General features: G+C 51.4%; 1 protein-coding gene across 3 annotated transcripts in view; it reads right to left on the bottom strand.

The window, feature by feature from the left end:
• The window catches only part of ACAN (aggrecan), a 46,808-nt gene that overhangs the window by 13,327 nt on the left and 13,833 nt on the right, over window positions 1-19,648 (bottom strand). For all 3 annotated transcript variants that reach the window (XM_072043360.1, XM_038184926.2, XM_027466277.3), the window contains 11 exons: window positions 13,084-13,160; window positions 12,185-12,556; window positions 11,053-11,227; window positions 10,566-10,693; window positions 9,678-9,971; window positions 7,144-7,656; window positions 6,480-6,654; window positions 5,922-6,049; window positions 5,484-5,777; window positions 4,909-5,103; window positions 949-4,452 (listed from right to left, as the gene is read on the bottom strand). In XM_072043360.1, the coding sequence (XP_071899461.1) occupies window positions 949-4,452; window positions 4,909-5,103; window positions 5,484-5,777; window positions 5,922-6,049; window positions 6,480-6,654; window positions 7,144-7,656; window positions 9,678-9,971; window positions 10,566-10,693; window positions 11,053-11,227; window positions 12,185-12,556; window positions 13,084-13,153 (5,848 nt within the window). In that variant the 5' untranslated portion in view covers window positions 13,154-13,160. The remainder of the gene's footprint in view (window positions 1-948; window positions 4,453-4,908; window positions 5,104-5,483; window positions 5,778-5,921; window positions 6,050-6,479; window positions 6,655-7,143; window positions 7,657-9,677; window positions 9,972-10,565; window positions 10,694-11,052; window positions 11,228-12,184; window positions 12,557-13,083; window positions 13,161-19,648) is intronic.

The following is a 19,648-nucleotide window of genomic DNA, read 5'->3' on the forward strand; positions in this document are numbered from 1 at the left end:
GAAACACCCGGCGGTCCGGGCAGCCAGTCAGCACATCACGGAAAGAGAAACAAAACAGGGCAGAGGCTCGCAGCCTGCCTTATCCAACTTCTCAGCCACGTCCCTCAGCCAGGGTGGAAGTCTCCGGCGGGCGGAGCCGTCTTTGCTTTAGTTTCCACATGAGAAGAAAAAAAGATGTTGTTTTCTTTAGATGATAGCGATGGCTAAGAGCAATTTCAGCTGGGGCGTGAATGCCTTGGTGCCTTTGCCAGCCATATCACACCCAGCGGCTCTCGCCAATCGTTCACAGAATACTCTTTTTGCAGCCCCCCCTCCAGCAGCACGGAGGGGAGAGCTCACCTAGGTGCCAGCAATCAGCCATGGACCTGGGGGCAGAAGCAGACGATGCCCCCGCCGTGTTCCTGGCAGCTCCACTGGGCTGCTCATCGGGGCTGGGCTGCAGCCGCATCCACCAGGAGCTGCAGCTCCGAGGAGCGACCGATGCCTCCTACAAGGTGCAGCAGGGGAAGGAAAGCCACCTGCAAGGCTCCTGGGGATGCGGTTACAGGGGCTGGATAATTAGTACCTACCCGGCACAGCCTATCATCTGTTAAGACAGGAGCTACTGAACATGACGTGGTTTGGGGCCTCGTGTGCTCGTGTTGCTGCAGTGTGGCACAGGAGCATTCCCTCTGCAGAACTGTCCCCACGGTTGGGGTGTTAACCACAGGTTTCTCTGGGGACACCAATGATTGCTGCATGAGGGACTGAGACCATGAGGTTTCAGCTGTTAACGGATAGTGGGACCCCCCCATTTTTATGGCTTCCCACCATAATAATGTTCTTCTTCAGTCTGCTTCTGCGTTAATGCTCTTGGCTGTAGAAGAAGCAAAAAGTAACAGCTATGCCCCCTCGCCTCCTCCCTCCCCCTCCCCTCCGTAGTGTTAGGGTTAGGAGAAGGCACAGTACCTTCTGTGGTGGGTCCTAATGCATCGATGGCTTCTTGTGAGGCTTGAGGCAGAGCAGCAGTAGCGGTGGCTGGCAGAGGGGGGTTGTCCAGGACAGCGGCTGTTTCTGTCTCTTGTCCTGATGCCGCGGGAGTGGAGGGCTCTATTTCGAGCTGAGCCTCCTCAGGGCTCCTGGGTCCCTGAGTTAGTTCAACATCTGGAGTGCTGGTACTAATTACAACGTCTGGGACAGAGGTTTCCCCCGAAACGCCTGTGACTGAGTGTGTCGCAGCTCCCGACGTTTCATCATGGATTTCCTTCCCCTCAGGAGCACCGGAGGGCTCACCACTGGCCAGAGATGTGGCAGCAGTTTCCATGTTAACAGCAGGCAATGCAGATGTTTCCCCACTGGTTTCATGGGCAGTGGAGGCTTCTATAGTGATCTCAGGATAGGCAGAGGTTTCACCCCGGGCTTCTTGACTTGTGGGTGTTTCTATTCTAATTTCAGGAAAGGCAGAGCTTTCCCCACTTACTTCTTGAATGGTGGATGTTTCAATGCTAATTTCAGGATAGGCAGAGGTTTCACCCCGGGCTTCTTGTCTTGTTGACGTTTCTGTGCTAATTTCGGGAAATGCAGATGTTTCCCCGCTGGTTTCATGAACAGTGGACGTTTCTATGCTAATCTCAGGAAAGCCAGATGTTTCACCCCGGGCTTCTTGACTTGTGGACGTTTCTATTCTAATTTCAGGATACGCAGACGTCTCACCACTAATTTCATGGACTGTCGAAGTTTCTACACTAATATCAGGAAATGCAGATGTTTCGCCACTGATTTCGTGGACTGTCGAAGTTTCTATGCTGATTTCGGGAAATGCAGATGTCTCTCCACTGATTTCACGAACTGTCGAAGTTTCGATGCTAATTTCAGGCAATGCAGATGCTTCCCCACTGGTTTCATGGACCGTGGAGGCTTCTATGCTAATCTCAGGAAAACCAGATGTTTCACCCCTTGCTTCTTGACTTGTGGATGTTTCTATTCTAATTTCAGGAAAGGCAGAGCTTTCCCCACTAATTTCATGGACTGTGGATGTCTCTATGCTAATTTCAGGAAAGGCAGATGTTTCTCCACTGGTTTCATGGACTGTGGAGGCTTCTATGGTAATTTCAGGAAAGGCAGATGTTTCTCCACTGGTTTCATGAACAGTGGAGGCTTCTATGCTAATCTCAGGGAAGCCAGATGTTTCACCCCGGGCTTCTTGACTTGTGGATGTTTCTATTCTAATTTCAGGAAAGGCAGAGCTTTCCCCACTAATTTCTTGAACGGTGGATGTTTCTATTCTAATTTCAGGAAAGGCAGAACTTTCCCCACTGATTTCTTGAATGGTGGATGTTTCAGTGCTCATTTCAGGAAAGGCAGACGTTTCCCCACTGACTTCCTGAATCGTGGATGTCTCTATGCTAATCTCAGGGAAGCCAGATGTTTCACCCCGGGCTTCTTGCCTTGTTGATGTTTCTATGCTTATTTCGGGAAATGCAGATGTTTCTCCACTTACTTCCTGAATTGTGGATGTTTCTAGGCTAATTTCAGGAAACGCAGATGTTTCCCCACTGATTTCTTGAATTGTGGATGTCTCTACACTAATCTCAGGATATGCAGACGTTTCCCCACTGATTTCTTGAATCGTGGATGTTTCTACACTGACCTCAGGATATGCAGATGTTTCCCCACTGATTTCTTGAATCGTGGATGTCTCTACAGTCACCTCAGGATATGCAGATGTTTCACCGCTGGTTTCATAAACTGTTGATGTTTCTATGCCACTTTCTGGCAGCGCAGATGTTTCCCCACTGAGTTCACCAGATGCAGAGGCCTCACCGCTTGGCCCAAAACCATAGGGGAAGGTGACAGCCGCTTCCCCACCCAGTTCCTGTGAAACTGTTGGTCTCGTCACAACTTCTAGTAAATCAGAAGTGACTAAAGTGACTTCTGGAAGTCCTGAGACCTCCCCGCTGATATCAGTCACTGCTGAAGATTGTCCACTTATATCCGTAGCTCCAGAAGTGTCCCCACTGAAATACGGGACCCCAGATGGCTCTCCACTGAAGTCTCCCGTCCCTGAAGGAAACCCACTAGACTCCACGGCTCCAGACCCTTCTCCAGATAGTCCTCTGTCTCCAGAAGGAAATCCACTGATCTCCATCACCCCAGACGGCCCTTCTCCCACTTCTTGTGCAACTGATGTCTGCGTCACAACTTCTACCAAAGTAGTATCCACAAGAGAGACGGTAGGAAAGCCAGAGGGGAGTCCACTTTCCTCTCCAGAAGGCAGGCCGCTGCTGACATCCACACCAGAGACTTCTCCGCTGCCGTCGATGACCCCGCTTGGAAGTCCGCTCATCTCGAGCACCCCAGAAACACTCCCACCAAAGTCCATGTGTCCTGAAGGCTGGCCACTGAGCTCCAACCCCCCAGACGCCATGCCTGATGTCTCCCCACCTCCTGAGGGCAATCCACTGATCTCCAAAATCTCTTTCGCTTCTGCTTCTGCGGGTGAAGGGGTTGTCACCTCCTCCAAGCTGGCATTTATGAAGGTAACGCCTGAGGCCTCACCGCTTCCATCACCACCAGAAGTAAGGCCGCTGAGGTCCACCACACCGCTCACCTCAGGTACTCCAGAAGGTTCTCCGCTGACATCCAGCCCCGAGGGGAACCCGCTGAGCTCAGGCACCCCAGAGGGCTCCCCGCTGAGCTCAGGCACCCCAAAAGGTTCCCCGCTGTGCTCAGGCACCCCTGAGGGCTCCCCGCTGAGCTCAGGCAGCCCTGAGGGCTCTCCGCTGGTTTCAGCTCCTGAGGGCAACCCCCTGGCTCCTCCACTGGTGTCCCACTCAGCAGATGGAAACCCTGATAGCTCTCCTTCACCACTGACTCCAATCGATCCTTTTCCCTCCTCTTGCCGTCCCGGTGCCGTTGTTACAACTTCCACCAAGGTGGAGTCCACAAGAGAGACGGTAGGAAAGCCAGAGGCGAGCCCGCTTTCCTCTCCAGACGGCAGGCCGCTGATGAGTTCAGTACCAGAGATTTCTCCGCTAAAGCCAGAATGCAGCCCGCTGCTTTCAGCTCCAGAAGGCATCCCGCTAATGTCTGGTATCCTGGAAGCAGACACAATTATATCTTCCTCTGCAGAAGGTAAGCCACTGATATCAACAGTGCCAGAAGGCAAGCCACTCAGGTCCCCGGAGGGCAGGCCACTTTCTCCAGGTACAAAGCCACTGGTATGCAGGTCTACAGATGGTAATCCACTTTCTCCAATCCCTGAGTGTTCTCCACTAAGCTCAAAACCTCCAGAAGTTGGTTCTCCGCTTGTATCTGGGGCTCCAGATACCCACCCTGATGCTGAAGATTCACCACTGACTTGGTGCTCTCCGGATTCAGGGATCTCTCCTGACACTGACACTTCGGTGATGGAAGCATTGGTACTTGTTTCCTCTGGTAGTACGGTAGCTGGAGGAAAAGCAGATGGGCTCACTGGAAAAAAAAAAGGAAGGGAAAAGGAGAGGGAGATAGGACAATCATTTACTAAACAATTTTAAAGAAGCTGTCAGCAACTTCCCTACCGACTTTACCTCCAAACTGATATCTAATAAAATAATAAAATCACCTTTGGGATAAAGGCATTTGCAAAAACCCTTTGATCCTCTCAAATTTGTTAATGAGTAAAATATCTTAAATAACTGTTAACTGCACAGGATATGTCCTGAGCACCTCCACGCTTCCCAGCACACTCTTCTGAAATGCACCTGAGGCTGTTATGTGAAGAGCTAACTCCACATGATAGGAGACCACTGAGCTTCCTCTTTGATTCCTGGATGCATTGGGAGAGGATTCCCTCATGTGAGGACACATCCTGTTTATTTTAGGAGTGCCCTGGCCCTACAAGAGCAGCCAAACATGACCCAAGAGATGGAGAAGCACCTGACCCACCTGAGAGCAGCGATATGTCAGTTGGGAAGACCTCTGTTCCCCAGGCTGTTTGATTCTCAATTTCGGTGGATAACTCCATCTCCACAGTAGTTTCCTCCCCAGAAGGTATCCCCTCCACTCCAGGGATCACTTGGGTTACCATCACCTCTTCTTCAAAGAGTGAGGTAACCCCCTCCTCCTCCACAGATGGCAGAGCTGGAAAAGAAAGATATGGAGGGAGTTTCCAGGAATTCGCATTCTCAGGTGAAGTGGCTGCATAAGGGATGAGCCAGACACAAAAATAATGACCCATGGTGAAAAAGTAGACAAAGACTGATAGTGGGAGATTACTTCTGACAAGCTGAGCAGAGAAGTGGAGGCAGAGGGAATTGTGTGAGACTTTTCCTCTGAGGGCTTATCAAGACAATAAAGTAAATAGATAATTATGAGGATGTGCCTTTGAGTTCCCAGAAGAAGCAACTCTTTGGTGGATCCTGCTTATCCCAAACCGGGACCCTGATGTGCCCAAGCTCCCTCATGAAGCCCTGTTCCCCGAGCAGGAAGGTGTTTATGGCCTACGAGGGGTAGGATGGTACCTCTGAAGCAGAAGGCATGATGCCGTGACAGCGGGTCGGGAAATCCCGTCTGGTTGTAGTGCTGGTAGATGGTCCTGACACCGGGTGCATCTCCCCCGCAGGCGGGCCGGGGGCTCACGATGGGATACCGCAGGCTGCCATCGGCTAACCAGCCTGGGTAGCATCTATCCAGGCCCTGCTTCCAGGCAGCGTGGAGCTGCCCAACAGAGGCCAGGGTGGCATTTTGGCTCTCACAGTACTGCTGGGCTTCTTGGAAGGTGAACTGCTCTGGTTGGGTGGCAAAGAACACCTCACCTGAGAGATAATGGAAAAGACAAGCATGAGTCTTGGAAACTCACCACCCTTGGCATCCTGTGGCACATCTGCCCAACCCCAGACGTGGGGGTGTGGAGCACGTTTTGTTCCACAGCAGAGCTCAGAGGAACGGGGACAACACACCCTTTAGCCTGTCGATGTAGCAGTACACGTCGTAGGTCTCTGAGGCTGGGCGCATGCCGTAGGACCGCACGCCCGGAGAGCTCTCCTTGTCTCCCACACAGTTACTGCGGGGATTCACGATGGGATACCTATAGAGGGAAGAGAGGAGGCAACCCAAGGTCAGCCTTATGTGATCTGGATGAAAGATCTCAATGTATTTGGGAACAGGACATAAAAACTTCACATTTAGAGGTGCTCAGAGACCCCAGCACAACCTGGAAACAAATTTAACCCGCACTTCCAGCTCAGGGCAGTGAATACAATTTTTTCCTCCATCTTTCCTGCAATGTGTCAGTATGCTGTGAGGCTCAGCACTGCAGGATGCTCACACAGATTAGGAAAGGGGTGGGACAGGTTGAGAAGAAAGGTCTATTGGTCACTAGAAGATATTATGAGACAGCCTTAGGGCAGCTTCAGCTGCTGACGATCAGAGCAGCAGGGCAGACCAGAGTGAAGCCCCAAGCTCATGGCCGAAAAGTCATTTCAGGGGGTGCCTTGCCCTCCTCCATATGGTTTTACCTGACTGTCTGGTCCCGCAGCCAGCCGGCATCGCACTGATCGAAGCCAGCCTCGTAGGCAGCCTGGAGCTGCTCGGGGGTGGCGATAACCGCGTTGTTCTGCAGGCAGGCCTGCTGGGCCTGCACGAAGGAGAGGGCGTATCTGCTGGTGGCGGCACGGTAGTGAAACACCACACCTGGGGGAAGAGGAGACACGGTGAGACAAGGCAGACAGGAACCTGCCAAACCGAGGTGTGTGACCAGATAGGATCTTCCTGATGGCAATGCAAGGGCTGCCGCCTGTCAAACCCACTCTGATGGAGATCCCTCACTCATTGAGCTTTGCTGTTTTATAGGGTGATGCTCTGGGGATCTCTTTAGCCCTGCTCTGGGATCTTGCTACCTTGATTTCCCCCTTCCCTGGAGCCAGATGTCCATGGGAATGTAGATATGACCACTGCAGCCCCAAGCAGCAGCCACCTGAGCCCTTCCAGCACATGTTGAGGTGTCCCACAGCCCTCCTGTCCCACCACAGTGGAGGCGTTCAGCCTGCCTGTGACCCCAAACAGGCCTGCGTGCCTCCAGAGAGCTGGGTGCCCTCTGCGATGGCAGAAGCTCAGACTTTTCAGCTGAATAGTTATTTCTAGAAGCTGACCTTCAGGCTTCTCAGAGTCGTGCTGACTTACCGGTGGGGGAAATGGGCTGCCGGGGGATGAGGGCGACATCAGGGGCTGCTGTCACTCGCACAAGATGATCTTCCACTGTGAACGCCGAGGCAGGCTCCAGCCCTGGTGTGGCTGTCACCCCTATGGCCTCCTCCACCGAGCTCACCTCTGCCATTTCGGTGGTGACAGTGGTGACTGACACCAACGTCGTGACCTCTTCGGGCACAGCCCACACCTCCGTGACTTCCTCTCTGGTCACGTTCTCCTCCCCAGGGAATGCTGTCTCTCCTGTGGCAATGGTGGCGAGGAGATCGGGGAAGCTGGTGAAGCCCTCGTACAGCTCGGTGGCAGCGGGGGTGATCTCCATGGGCTCCAGGGTCGCGATGCTGCCGCGGGCCTCCTCCTCGGTGGCGTTGCGGGGCAGGGGCAGCTCCACCTCGGTCTGGGTGACGGTCTGCACGGTGAAAGCACTGCCCAGCTCGCTGCCCACCTCGTCGGTGAACTGTCCCGGGACTAGAGCCTCAAAGTCATCACCTGCATCATGAGACAGAGCAACGTGAGCTGGGGGCAGTCCTGAGAGGTGTGCGCTGCTGGGGCTGCCTTGGAGGAGCTGGGTGTTTGCTGGCTGTGAGGTTAGCAGGAAAATCCTGATGTTCTGGTAAAACACATGGCTTTCCTTTCTCCACTCTACGACTGCCCAGCACGGAGGGCATAGATCTTGGAATCACAGGATGGCTTGGGTTGGAAGGGACCTTAAAGCCTGTCCAGCTCCAACCCCCTGCCATGGGCAGGGACACCTCCCAGCAGACCAGGCTGCCCAAAGCCCCATCCAGCCTGGCCTTGGATGTTGATGAGTTCGAGGCAATGACTCACCACAGCTGGGAAAGCAGAGGACTTTCCCTGTTCTCCTCCCAGCTCTCGTTCCCGGGAGCATCTTGCCCATATCCAAGTCTGCACTGACCTCTAGTGCCTGCTGCAAGGAATTTAAGGTGGCCGGGGGAAAGCAGGGGACTGGGGAAACCTCCACAGCAGGTCTGAGCCCAAGAGAGGTGCAGGGAGACACCTGGAGCCTCACACTAAGAGCAAGAAGTCTCACCAGGATCACTGCCTCCTTCTGTTCTGCGAGGACCTAGGAACTCACCACATCCAAGAACGCTTCCTCCATCACCAAACACACCTGATCAAGCGCATCACTTCCACCTGTCCCCTCCCAAATCACCTTCCTGCACAAGCCACATCCCTCAGGGGTAGGAGAACGTGCTTGTTGATGCTCCACTGAGCATCAGCCTACAGCAGGGATGGGGGCTTAAAGAGCAGCATCAAACAGAACTGAGGTCAGGGAGGGATGGAAACACAGCAAGGCAAGTATCTGCTGGGGAGGGAGAGCTAACAAGACACTGCCAGGCTTTGCCTCTAAGACTGTTGTCCCCACTCTATTTACTTCCAATTCCATTTTCCTGCTAGTTCATTTTAGGTCGTACCTCTTAGATCTTAAAGGGTTCAATAAATTAGACAGAGATGTTCAGACAAGGACTGGCTGTACTCAGAGGTTTTGAATGCTTGCCCTGAGATAACCGGAGAGCTGTGCTGATGGAACCAGCTTTGGCTTGGCCACATTGATGGATACCAAGAAGTCTGAGAGGTTTTACAGGGACAGGCACTTGGACCTTCTGATACACTGAACACACCTATTTGGCACAATAGGCCTGGGAAAAAGGGTTTCAAAACACATTTTCTTCTTATCATTTCTGCAAAGACGGAAGCCTTATTCGAATGCTGGCTGCTGGCTGCCCTGAGCTGACCGTACACAGCTGTGCTTCGCCCCCTTCTCGCTGCAGGGAGAAGAGTGCAGTTAGAAGAAAGAGGGCATCGCAGGGATGCTCCGCACTTCCCAGGTGCAATTTTGCCCCATTTACAGTTGCCAGAGACTGCTGCAGCCTCTGATTTATCCCAGCACGGAAACTAAGTGTCTGCACCACATCACAGCACTAGACAGGGTCAGATCTGTTCTCTTTTCTCCTCTTTTCCAGCATTTAAAGTCCTGTACAAAAAGCACCTGGGCTCTGTTCCATGTCTGCTACCGAAGCTGGAAGGTGTGGGGGCACTGGGGTGCAGAGGACTGTGTTGCTCCCCCCTTCCTGGAGCCCTCCTGCACAGCACAGGCACCCGTGCACTTTCTGGACTCTTTGCTTCCAACCTGAACATAAATGAGGGATTCAGACCAGGTCCCTTTGCCTCAGTGACCAGTAACACTGAATTTCTACCTGGCAGTGCCTGAGATGAAAAATGACCAAGAGTGGAAAATTCTCCCGTCCATCAGCCTGTGTGAATTATTACAATGAATTTAATTCACGCTCCTAGACTACACTACTGGATGTTTTCTCAAGAAATATTTGGGTAGTCCCACCTGGTCCTCTTTCAAACCAGAACAGAAAAACCTCCGGTGAGCACTGCGACAAAAGAAAAGCACTGGGGACCATTTCAGGCTCATTTAGCTGTGGCCAAGGAGCTGCTCCTTGCCTGCAGGGTACAGAGACGTCCCTTACTGCACTCACCGCTGTAGCAGATGGCATCGTAGCGGGAGTGGGGGTGCGGGTACCCCGTCTGGTTGACGTACAGGTACACTGTCCGCACGCCCACCAGGTTGCCCCCGCAGTTGGGCCGTGCTCTGGAGATGGGGTAGCGGACGCTGCGGTCGGCCAGCCAGCCCGCGCTGCACATGTCCATGCCGTCCTTCCAGGCCAGGTACAGCTCCCCCGTGGTGGCCAGCCGCGCTCCCAGGCTGCGGCACTTGTCGAATGCTTCCTGGAAGGTGAACTTCTCGGGGGAGGTGGCGTAGAAGACTTTGCCTGCAAGCAGAGCATCCGTCAGCACAGGGATTTGGTGTCGGGTTTAATCCCAGTTCCTTCTCTTTCTCCTTTCCCAATCCTGAGTGTGGGTAAGAGGAAAAAATCCTGTGCGCTACAGCTGAGTTGCAGCCCCACCTTGTGACTATCTCTAGAGACCAAAAGAAAGGGAGACTTGTGGAGCAGATAACTGAAGGGAAACACGCTCAGCTAGCTGGAGTCACAGGGTAAGAGGAAAATAAAGGACAATTTCACTTCTGATGTGCTGAATATTTCATTGAGCCCCTATTATAACCACGGGTGGTGGACACTTCTGGATATCACAGCCCTGAATGAGTGAGCAGAGACAAGCAGGATGGCACGGCCTCTGGTGGAGGTTAGTCCAGCTCCACCCTCTGGGCTGCATTAGTCATTTGACATTAAAATCGTCCAAGGTCTAACAAAGACACCGTAGAGAACATGCGGCCTGGCTGGGGGATGATGTGTTTTTCATCTGTAACCTGCCGTCTTCTAGGCCCTTTGTGCACTGTTGTCTGCTCTAGGCACGAACAGAGCTTTGGCAGCTCCTGCACCTGGCAAGAACCCCCCCCGAATCACCTTGCATTTGCTCTGCATAGCAGTAAACATCATAGGTTTCATCAGTCTCACGGACACCGTAGGTCCTCACTCCTGGAAACTCATCCTTGTCGCCGTAACAGCGCTCCCGGGGCAGGTGGATGGGGTACCTGGGGGGAGAAAATGTGTGGGGAGGTGGGAGCAGGACCCCCTGAGACCTGCTGTCCTGCCCTCCCCACCATGGCCCCAGGCTCCACGCCAAGGTGCCTCTTTGTGGGGGCTGAGCCACACTCGGGGATCTTTCCTTAGCATCTGTTTTGTTCATCAGAGAGGAAGGATTGGGGTTAAGCTGTCGTCCACTCAGCTCTCCTCCTAAAGATCCCTACCCGGTAGGAAAAACCTTGCAGCCCACACCTCCCCCTGCACACCAGCAATCACGAGACCCTCTATTTCACAGCTTCATCCCACCCGCCCCCATCCCGCAGCTCATCACGGGACTCCTGCCCTCACATCACAGCCCTGCCCTTACCTGACAGTCTGGTCAGCCAGCCAGCCGGCATCGCACTGCTCGTACCCGTCCTCGTAGGCAGCCTGCAGCTGCTCGGGGGTAGCAATGACGGCGCTGTTCTGGATACAGGCCTGCTTGGCCTTCTCGAAGTTCAAGGTGTACCTCGTGGAGATGGCTCTGTAGTGGAACACGACGCCTGGAAAACACAACGGGCATCAGCAGCATGCCTGCTGGGGAGGATCCAGCCCCTTCCTTCCACAGGAGTCAGGGATGTGGAGAAAGGGATGAGAAACGATGGATGTTTGTGCTGATTTTCTGTGTTTTAGCATCTCGAGCCCAGGGTGACTCGGTGACTGCTGCGTGTGTTTGAAGGGTGCAACCCCCTGCTCCTGCAAACACCCAGGGAAAAATAACAATATTTCATGCGAGGCATACCACTTAAAATCTCTGGATCATCTGAAAATGTGAGTTGTGTTTTTTGATTAGCAGGGGGCTTTCTGAGGGAAGGCTCCCTGCACGCTCTGGTCTGGCACCAGCCAAGTGGAAAATTCACCGGGAGGCAAAGTGGGGGCTCCCAGCCCGTGCTGTGCCTGTGCCCAGCAGAAAGCTCCTCGTTTCTCCTGCTGTGCTGGAAGCAAGACCCGTGATAAAGATAAGGATCATAGGATCCTTAAACAAAAGGATTTTTTATCCACCCATGAGTAGGGTGGGCTTTTTAAGGCTGTGGGGAAAGGTTTTCCAGAACAGACCAATTCTCCAGCTGAGGGCATCCCATCTCCTAAAATGTCTGGATGAATTAACAGGTTTTGCGCTAGCCCTGTTCCTGCCTCGCTCTGAGCAATAGCTCAGCACACCCAGCACCACCTCCTGACAAGGGCGTCATCCTCCTGCCTCTAACTCACCTTCTGCCAGAAAAGTCCTTTTATTGCCATGTACTCAGCCATGAGTCATTTCTGCTCAGTTTAGTCTGCTGCTAACCTGCTGAAATAAAAGCTTGGCCCATGGCTTCTGCTCACTTGTTTGTGACCCTGTTTGAGGCCTGACCAAAAGGGCTGATGCTTATGGGGAGAGCAGCACCCTCCCTGTCCATATATTTCTTCTTCCCTTCTGCCCAGAATGATCCTGGGAGGAAACAGCAAAGGCAGGGTCTCACCTTTCACCAGGACCTCTATTGTGTCTTGCCTGTCCTCAATCCCGTACATCACTTCACAGCGATAAATCCCGGTGTGGTTGGATCTCAGCGCCTTGATTTCCAAGGTGGCGTCGGTGGGGATGGCGGGGTAATTGGGCAAGGAGACCACCTCCCTGTACTCCGTGTTGAGCCGGATTTTCCCACCGGTGGCCACGAGCAAGACAACTTCTGTCCCGTTGGAGAGCTTGCTCCACTTGATCCGCGGGGTCAGCAGAGCACTGCTGTCCTCCTCCTCCGGGATGTTGAAGTAGCAGGGGATGTTCAGGGAGCTGCCCAGGGCAACGCGCAGGGGAGACTGCTCAGGTATCTTCACTTCCAGGCCATCACTACTGTCTGCCAGTTCCCAAACAAAGCAATGGTTACAGAGGTAATGCACTTTATCCAAAATATCCGGTGCTTCTGTACATCCCCAATGCCTGTCTGCTACAAAAACTACCCACACGCTCAGGTGAGCCCTTTTTGGTCTAGTCTGCAGGAAATGCTTTGCAGAAATGGAAGTTACAGCAATGACCCTTGTTCCATGGTTGCTCTTGGGAGTTGGGATGTGGGAATGAAGGGAATGAAGGGCTGTACTGCAGTGTACCTACTGCCCGCAACACGAGATCACACCTGGTAGGGCTGAAAAAAGGGGGAATGATGAAATTCCCTTGGTTTCCCCCTAAATCCACCTTTGGCTGAGCTACCCCCCCAGCTCCCCAAGCATAAGGACAGTGACGGACTGTGGCTGCAGCCACCTGGCGAAGGGCCCCATGTGTACACAGAGCAACTTTTGGGCACACCTAGAGATGCCTACACTTGGGTTTGGGACCAGTATACAGCACCTTGCTCGGTGCTGGCTCCCTGCGCCCCACAGCACGTACCTGAGAGCACCACAGAGGTGGCCGCAGTGATGGCTCGCAAACACACAAACACTAGTAGTAAAGTGGTCATAGTTTACCTGCAAGAAACAACACAGGAGAAAGGATTTATGACAGCTGCATGTCCATGCAGAGTAATTGTGCTGCAGCAGGGCAGGGTGATGCTCTCAGCTGCCTCCTGCACGAGGCTGGCAGGGGGAGCACACAAAAGGAGCCCTCGGGCAAGTAAATCAGATGCTCTCATGTACAACAGACCTAAGTGTCATTGTAGATCACTTATTATATTTTTCTCCCATTCTGTCTCTTGTGGTTCAGTCTTCCCTGTGGAGCAGAAAGACAATTTTCCAACAAATTCTCCCAGTTATTCTGTATTTACACCACAGGGACCATCACACCTCACAGCAGGAGCTGCCCCTCACCAGCATCCTCCATCCAAGCCAGCACTAGCTCTCAGGACAGATGCCTGGATATATCTTGTACACCTTAAAATGCTCTAAAGGGAAATCTGCTTCCATATGGTGAAAAAGCCAAAGGTTACAATGCTTTGGTCCAATTCATTGCACCGACAGCATACATAGGTGTAACTGCAAATGGATCCTGAATTGATACAGAGAATCCCCAGGATACAATTCTGGGCATCCTAACCCACCCAGTAAATATCCTGTTGGGATCCATCAACGAGTCAGAGCCACCTGTTATTTCAGAAAGCTTTAGGAAAAGAAACGAGCATCCTCCCAACGCTGAATGGCAGAAGCAATAAAGCCTTCACCAACTAAATTAATCCTAAACGGATTATCATTCATAACCGTTCTGAAGTATAATATCATCCGATTTTTCAATAGGCACGAGTGCTTGGATCAGTTTTAATATTTCCAATAAAAAACACATCCTCCGGCAACCCAGCGCTGTTTGGTGTTTCAGCACTGACTCGGAAGGAAGGACCCCACCTGCTGAATCACCAGAGTTTCCTCCTGGTCACCTGTCCAAATATCGGCTGCCTCGCTGCTGTGGTCCAGAAAGATCCCAGCTGGCGGGGAACATCCTGAGCATATGCCTATCGGCCTGGCAGAAAGGGCCACGAAATATCCTCGCTGGCACAAGTCGAGGCCAAAAATAAACCTCATCCTGTACAGCCCAGCATTCGCCTTTCGCTTCTGAAAAAAACTGACCTCCGTGCACTCATCCATTTCAACGTGATACATTGCAAAATGTCATCTTTTTGAAACTTAGTTAAAAGAGACAGCTACACCGGTGGAAAACAGGACAGAGCAGGGCTGGAACACGTTGGCAGAGGAGCAGGAGGCTCAAGGTTGCAGCTGTAGGGCTGGGTAAGGTCAAACTGGACATATCTCAATTTCTGCTGGGCTTGGGAATAAAAGACAAAAGGGCCAAGCTCAAGGAGAAGCTGTGGAGTTGTGTGCATGTTTAGGTGTCTCTTCAGCTAGGAATTGTGTAAGCAGCTTAATAGAAACCAAGGAAACGCCAGCCATGGTACAGGCCATCAGCAGAGGGAAATGAAGACAAGTGTCATGGTGTGGTGCTGCAGGAGAGGCCGAAGGGTTTGGTGCTCAGTATTTAGGGAAAGGCAGGGGCATGTGCCCATCGGATGGGGTGGGGGACAGTGAAGTGCCTTCTGCTCCTCAGCAGGCAAGGAGAATTGGAAACACCATCTGCTCTGGATAAACAGGCTGAAATCAGCGTGCCCAGGAGTCCTTACAGAGCTGGCTGTGTAAATTGCTGGCCCACTGCTGTGCAGTTTTAATCTGTGCTGGAGCACTGGGGCAGGTCCCGAACACCAGAACACTGTGCCAAGATTTAGCAAAGATATACAAAGAAGAACCTCCTAAATACACCCTGGCTTGACTGACACCAGCTCCGGGCAAAATAATGGGAAATCTGATACAGACTTCAATTCATTAAGCACTGAAGAAAAGCCGTAATATTATTTATAGTTGAAGCACTTGCAGAGAAAACAGGTGCTTCCAAACTTGATTTCGTTAGTCGGAATGATTCAAAGTGTGCCTGATAAATCTGCCTGCAATATTTTAATGGAAACAGATATAAAAATTATCCACCGATGAACAAGGGATGCAGAACATGGCTGAAAATGGGATGCTGTGTCCTAGCGAGCAGGACAGAATATATCCACGGGCGAGGATCTGAGGGCTGGAGGAAATGCCTGATGTGGGGAGACCAGGAAGCCTGAATCGAGTTATTGTAACGACAACGGCGAGGACTGAGAAGTTGACCATAGTGCACAAACATCTTTTCAAGCAGAAGCTGCGGGTACTGAAGGGCTCTTTAATCTAACAGAAAGGCATAACGAGAACTAATAGCTGGGAGCCATATGCCAAGCAAACTCAAACGGGAAACAAAGCCCACATTTTAAACAGGAGGTGATGGATCAGTGAAACTGGCACCGAGGGAAACAATGGAGTTTCTATCCTTTGGTAGCTTCAAATCCAAACTTGAAAACTTCTTTGGAAGATATGGCTTAGGCAAATGTGAGCTACTGGGTTCCATACGGAGCTATCTGGGAGAAGTTCAAAGGGTCTAGATACAGAGGAGATCAGCCCAGGATGGTTTCTTCTGACATTAAAATTCATGAATACAAATATATCAATGTTTCGATCTCTGCTCTTGTATTATTAATCTTGCCTGGCTCTAGGCAGTACAAAGAGCCATGAATATCATGCAAATTTTTTAACTGCTTTGTAGGATCGAAGGCAAAAAGGCATCCTGTGAAGTTAACTCCCTTCCCTCTTCAGTCTAAGCCAACCATCCCTGAAGTCTGCACAGGATAGGCATCAGGAGGGAGAAAGAGATTTAGGGGTAAGCTGCCAGTGACAGGGATGGATGAGGGCTTAACCCTTATTTTGGGGAGCCCCTTCAGGTTATAGATCAGTCACTGCGGACACATGAGGCACTGCAAAGAACTTGAAGCAGATACAGCTTCAGCATTTGGGCAAACCTTTATGCTTTGGGAGGAAAAAATTCCAAACATTGAAGCATATTCTTGTTTCCTTAGAAGAATGCTTCCTACAGGCACAAACAGCTGGGGACTGGGCATCGAGAGTCCTCCTGGTCACTGCTTCCACCACGGAGCAGCCTGACCTCAAATGCAGGACATCTCCCTGGATTGATCTGGGCTTGTGGTTGGGCTCAGGTAATTTCTGCTTGCACCATCCCAAACCTGCCCTGCCAGCGACATGAGAAATGAAAGAGAGACACTGAAATACAATGGGAGCTGAAAACTCTTTCAGGGTTCCTGTCTACAGCACGCTACTAGTGTTTTGAGTCCCACGCAGTTGTTGTTTCTGTGTGCCTTGGCAGTGGGTAGGAAGAGAGCTGGTTCACCTGTACATCAGTGGGACATCACAGAACAAAATGCCCTAAATGGAGGAAATTCAGTGTGTCCCAAAAGCTAAGACAAGCTTGTGAGCTCCTGGTCTCATTCAAGCCTTGTGGAAGGCTTGAAGATCATCAGCATGATCTTCCACATGGAAAAAAAGCCTCATATGACATCTGCTGGGACCTGCAGTATCGCCACAGATTAGCTTAGCTGTAGGGAAAAAAAAAAATCCACAGAACCCAGAGGCAATGCCTTTTCCTTGTGAGCAGTGGTTAACAAATCACAATAATAATGTTTTGGGTGTGCTCTGCCAAAGCATTGACTCCCCGCAGGAAGAAACCCAACCTACTCCTCCGGGTGCTGTTTGCAGTGCTGATCTCCATTCTTCTCTCCCCGTAAGCACACCAGAGAGATCCAGCCCTGAGCCTGCACACAGGATTCATGGTGCTGGGAAAGCCTGTGATCAGTTCAGGTGAGGATGTCCTCTCTACAGAGGTCTGGGTTTAGATTAGATGAGCCAAGCTCAAGGAGCACGAAGGCACAGCTCAGCACGTGGGAGAACCAACGTGAGAGGTGTGTGCTCACAGACACTGGCTCGTGCCTGAGCTGCACGGCTGAGTAAAGGCAGAGTAAAGCCCGGAGCATCGCCGGCTCAGGATCTTAGTGGTGGCCCCATGGTGGCTGAACAGCTAAGGAGAGGAGTGTTGGGGACACAGGCAATGCCTCCACCTTCTGTATTATAAATAACACAGGTTTCTGGTGATAACTTCATTTGACTGTTCTTTTGAAAATGCACAAGGTAACCTGTCTGATAGTAAAAGGTGGGCTACAAAACCCACAGGAGCTACCAGGTCGCTGCATCACTTAAATTCAGTGGCAAGGTTCTTACCTCCTAGTAGAAAATATAAACACCTTGAAGAGAAGAAGCTCTGCAGACATGTTGGTGAAGCTCTTCCTAGGGTGAGTACTAACTCGGGGCTGTCCAAGATCTATCAGGGAGCGCTGGGAGGGACTAATTCCTGCAGCACACACCCACCACAAGGAGCTCTGCTCACACTGCCCTTTCTGCAAGGTCCATGCTACAGAAACACCTCCCAGCCCTGCAAGGGACTTTCTGGCAAAGCTCCGTTTGCTCTTGCTGGAGAACAGCTGGGGCAGGGAGCTGTTGTGGCAGGTGGGACACGCTGCACAGCACCCCTATGCAGCAGAACAACCATCCCTGTGCAAGGTACAAAGCAGCCTAGAGGAAGAATAATCCAACCGAACTGCCACAGAAATCCCGGCCATCCTACCTGCTCTAACCGGTGACTGAGACATGAGCAAGGCCCACTCCGATTCAGCTCGGGCCACGAAGAGCTCAGGCAAGCTCTCACTTTTCCAAAAAAGACAGAGCCGGGAAACTCTGGTAGGCTCAGGAGCTCTCCACCCTGGAGAACAACTGTCCCTTTCACCAGACTTTATTGCCACTTTATTTTATGCCTAAGGCCGTGCTTCTGTATCAGGTTGTGTGCAGGCTGTCCTAAATTGGCTGCATATAAATATGTTTATTTGAGAATCTAAGTGTGTGTGGAGGAAAGTGTGTACATATGTGCAGACAGGTTTAATCCCTTACTCTTCCAACCCTGTCCCCAGGTTTTCAAAGGCCTGAAGAATCTGGAGAGAGCAAGAAAAAGAAAAGTCACTGCAGTCAAGGCCCAACAAAGTGCCTACAGAGTAAGACTGTGCGGTGGAAAATAGCCAGATGGCCCACTTGCAGCACAGTCTAACTTGTTTGCTTGCTGGAAAGCATTTTCTGTTCTAGTTTATTTTAATTGAGTCCCATCTGCAGTTTCTCCTGTGGCCTTTGCTTGTTCCATACCACGTTAATCACCCTTGTTGCAATTAAATTTATTTTCATCACCCTTAATCCTGCTGTTGTCCTTTTTTTTTTTTTTTTTTTTTTTTTTTTTTTTTTTTTTTTTTCTTTTTTGGACGGGGGTGGACAGGTCATTTTAAGCTTCCTTGTTCCTCAGTTTTGGAAGACCTTTAATAGACTTACATATTGTTTCTGGCAGCTAATAAAATGCCACTCATTAACTCGAAGATATGCCTGGGCATAAAGGTGTTTTCCAAAGACAACATTTCCTTTCAAACTGTGGATATAAAGAGGCTCCTGAGCATGAGTCAAAACCAGCAGTAGTCATTTAGCCTTGGCCTCTCTCTCTTCAACTAGTTTTCCATTCCCTGTTTATTCTCCATCAGACCTTAGTATCCCTAGGACACCTCCATCCAGCGCTGATTCAGGTACCAGCACTGGGGACGGAGGGCACGATGAGGCTGGAGGAGACACCACCACCCAGCAGAGACATCAGGAGCGTCCTCATGCCTGGTCAAGCAGCGTGCTCCACGTCCTTCAAGAGTGGTTTCACCTCTCCCGTGTAAAATTACAGACCGTTCCTCTATGATCTCTGGGAACAAACACCTTATTGTCCCCCTGCATGTTCCCAAGACTGAGAGCGTTTCTGTTAAAAACCTCAGCCAGGTCCAGGAAATGGGAGGGAAGGAAGGGGAGAAAAAAAAAAGTGAGGAGGGTGGGCAAAACTCATTTTACTTCTTCTTTTTCTTTTTTTAAATAAGGCAAACTTTGGAACTGAACTACGGTAATAAATGCACTCCTGTGATTTTTCATGTTTTTTCAGCTGTAAAGAAAATAGGAGAAATATTCCATTCTGTCTGGCTTCCAAACCATTCTGAGAGTAAGGTCTTTATGTACAGAGCAGCTTGGATGCTGCTCCCGCCTGCTCTGCCTCTGAAACCGTCCCTGGAACAATAAAGCCCTTTTTTCCCCAATCAGGAGGACACACGGCAGTTACTGCTCTGATACTGTGTCATCGAGGGATGTCGTCCTCCCCGCTGACAGCCCCGCACCGCTGGCTGCCTGCATTGCTACACGAGATGGCAAATTGGCAGCGCCGAGGTGTGCTCAGCGTGCAAGACAGAAAACAGAGAACGGCGGCTGAAGACTAGGAAAAATGTCAGGTTTCTGCTGGAGCCTCAGCTGGCTCCTGTCCTGAAGCACCCCTTGCTCCTGCAGGCACGACCGTGGCCAGACACAGCTCTGCTCACACCCCCGGGGCTGGTATCAGCGTGCCCCCCGGCCATATCGTCTGGTCCAGAGCTCCTCTCTCTCCTCCTCTACAAAGAGCCAAATTCGCCCCGACCTGTAATTTTGGTTCA

The sequence above is a fragment of the Anas platyrhynchos genome, chromosome 11, assembly GCF_047663525.1.
Source record: "Anas platyrhynchos isolate ZD024472 breed Pekin duck chromosome 11, IASCAAS_PekinDuck_T2T, whole genome shotgun sequence".
Taxonomy (NCBI): Eukaryota; Metazoa; Chordata; class Aves; order Anseriformes; family Anatidae; genus Anas; species Anas platyrhynchos.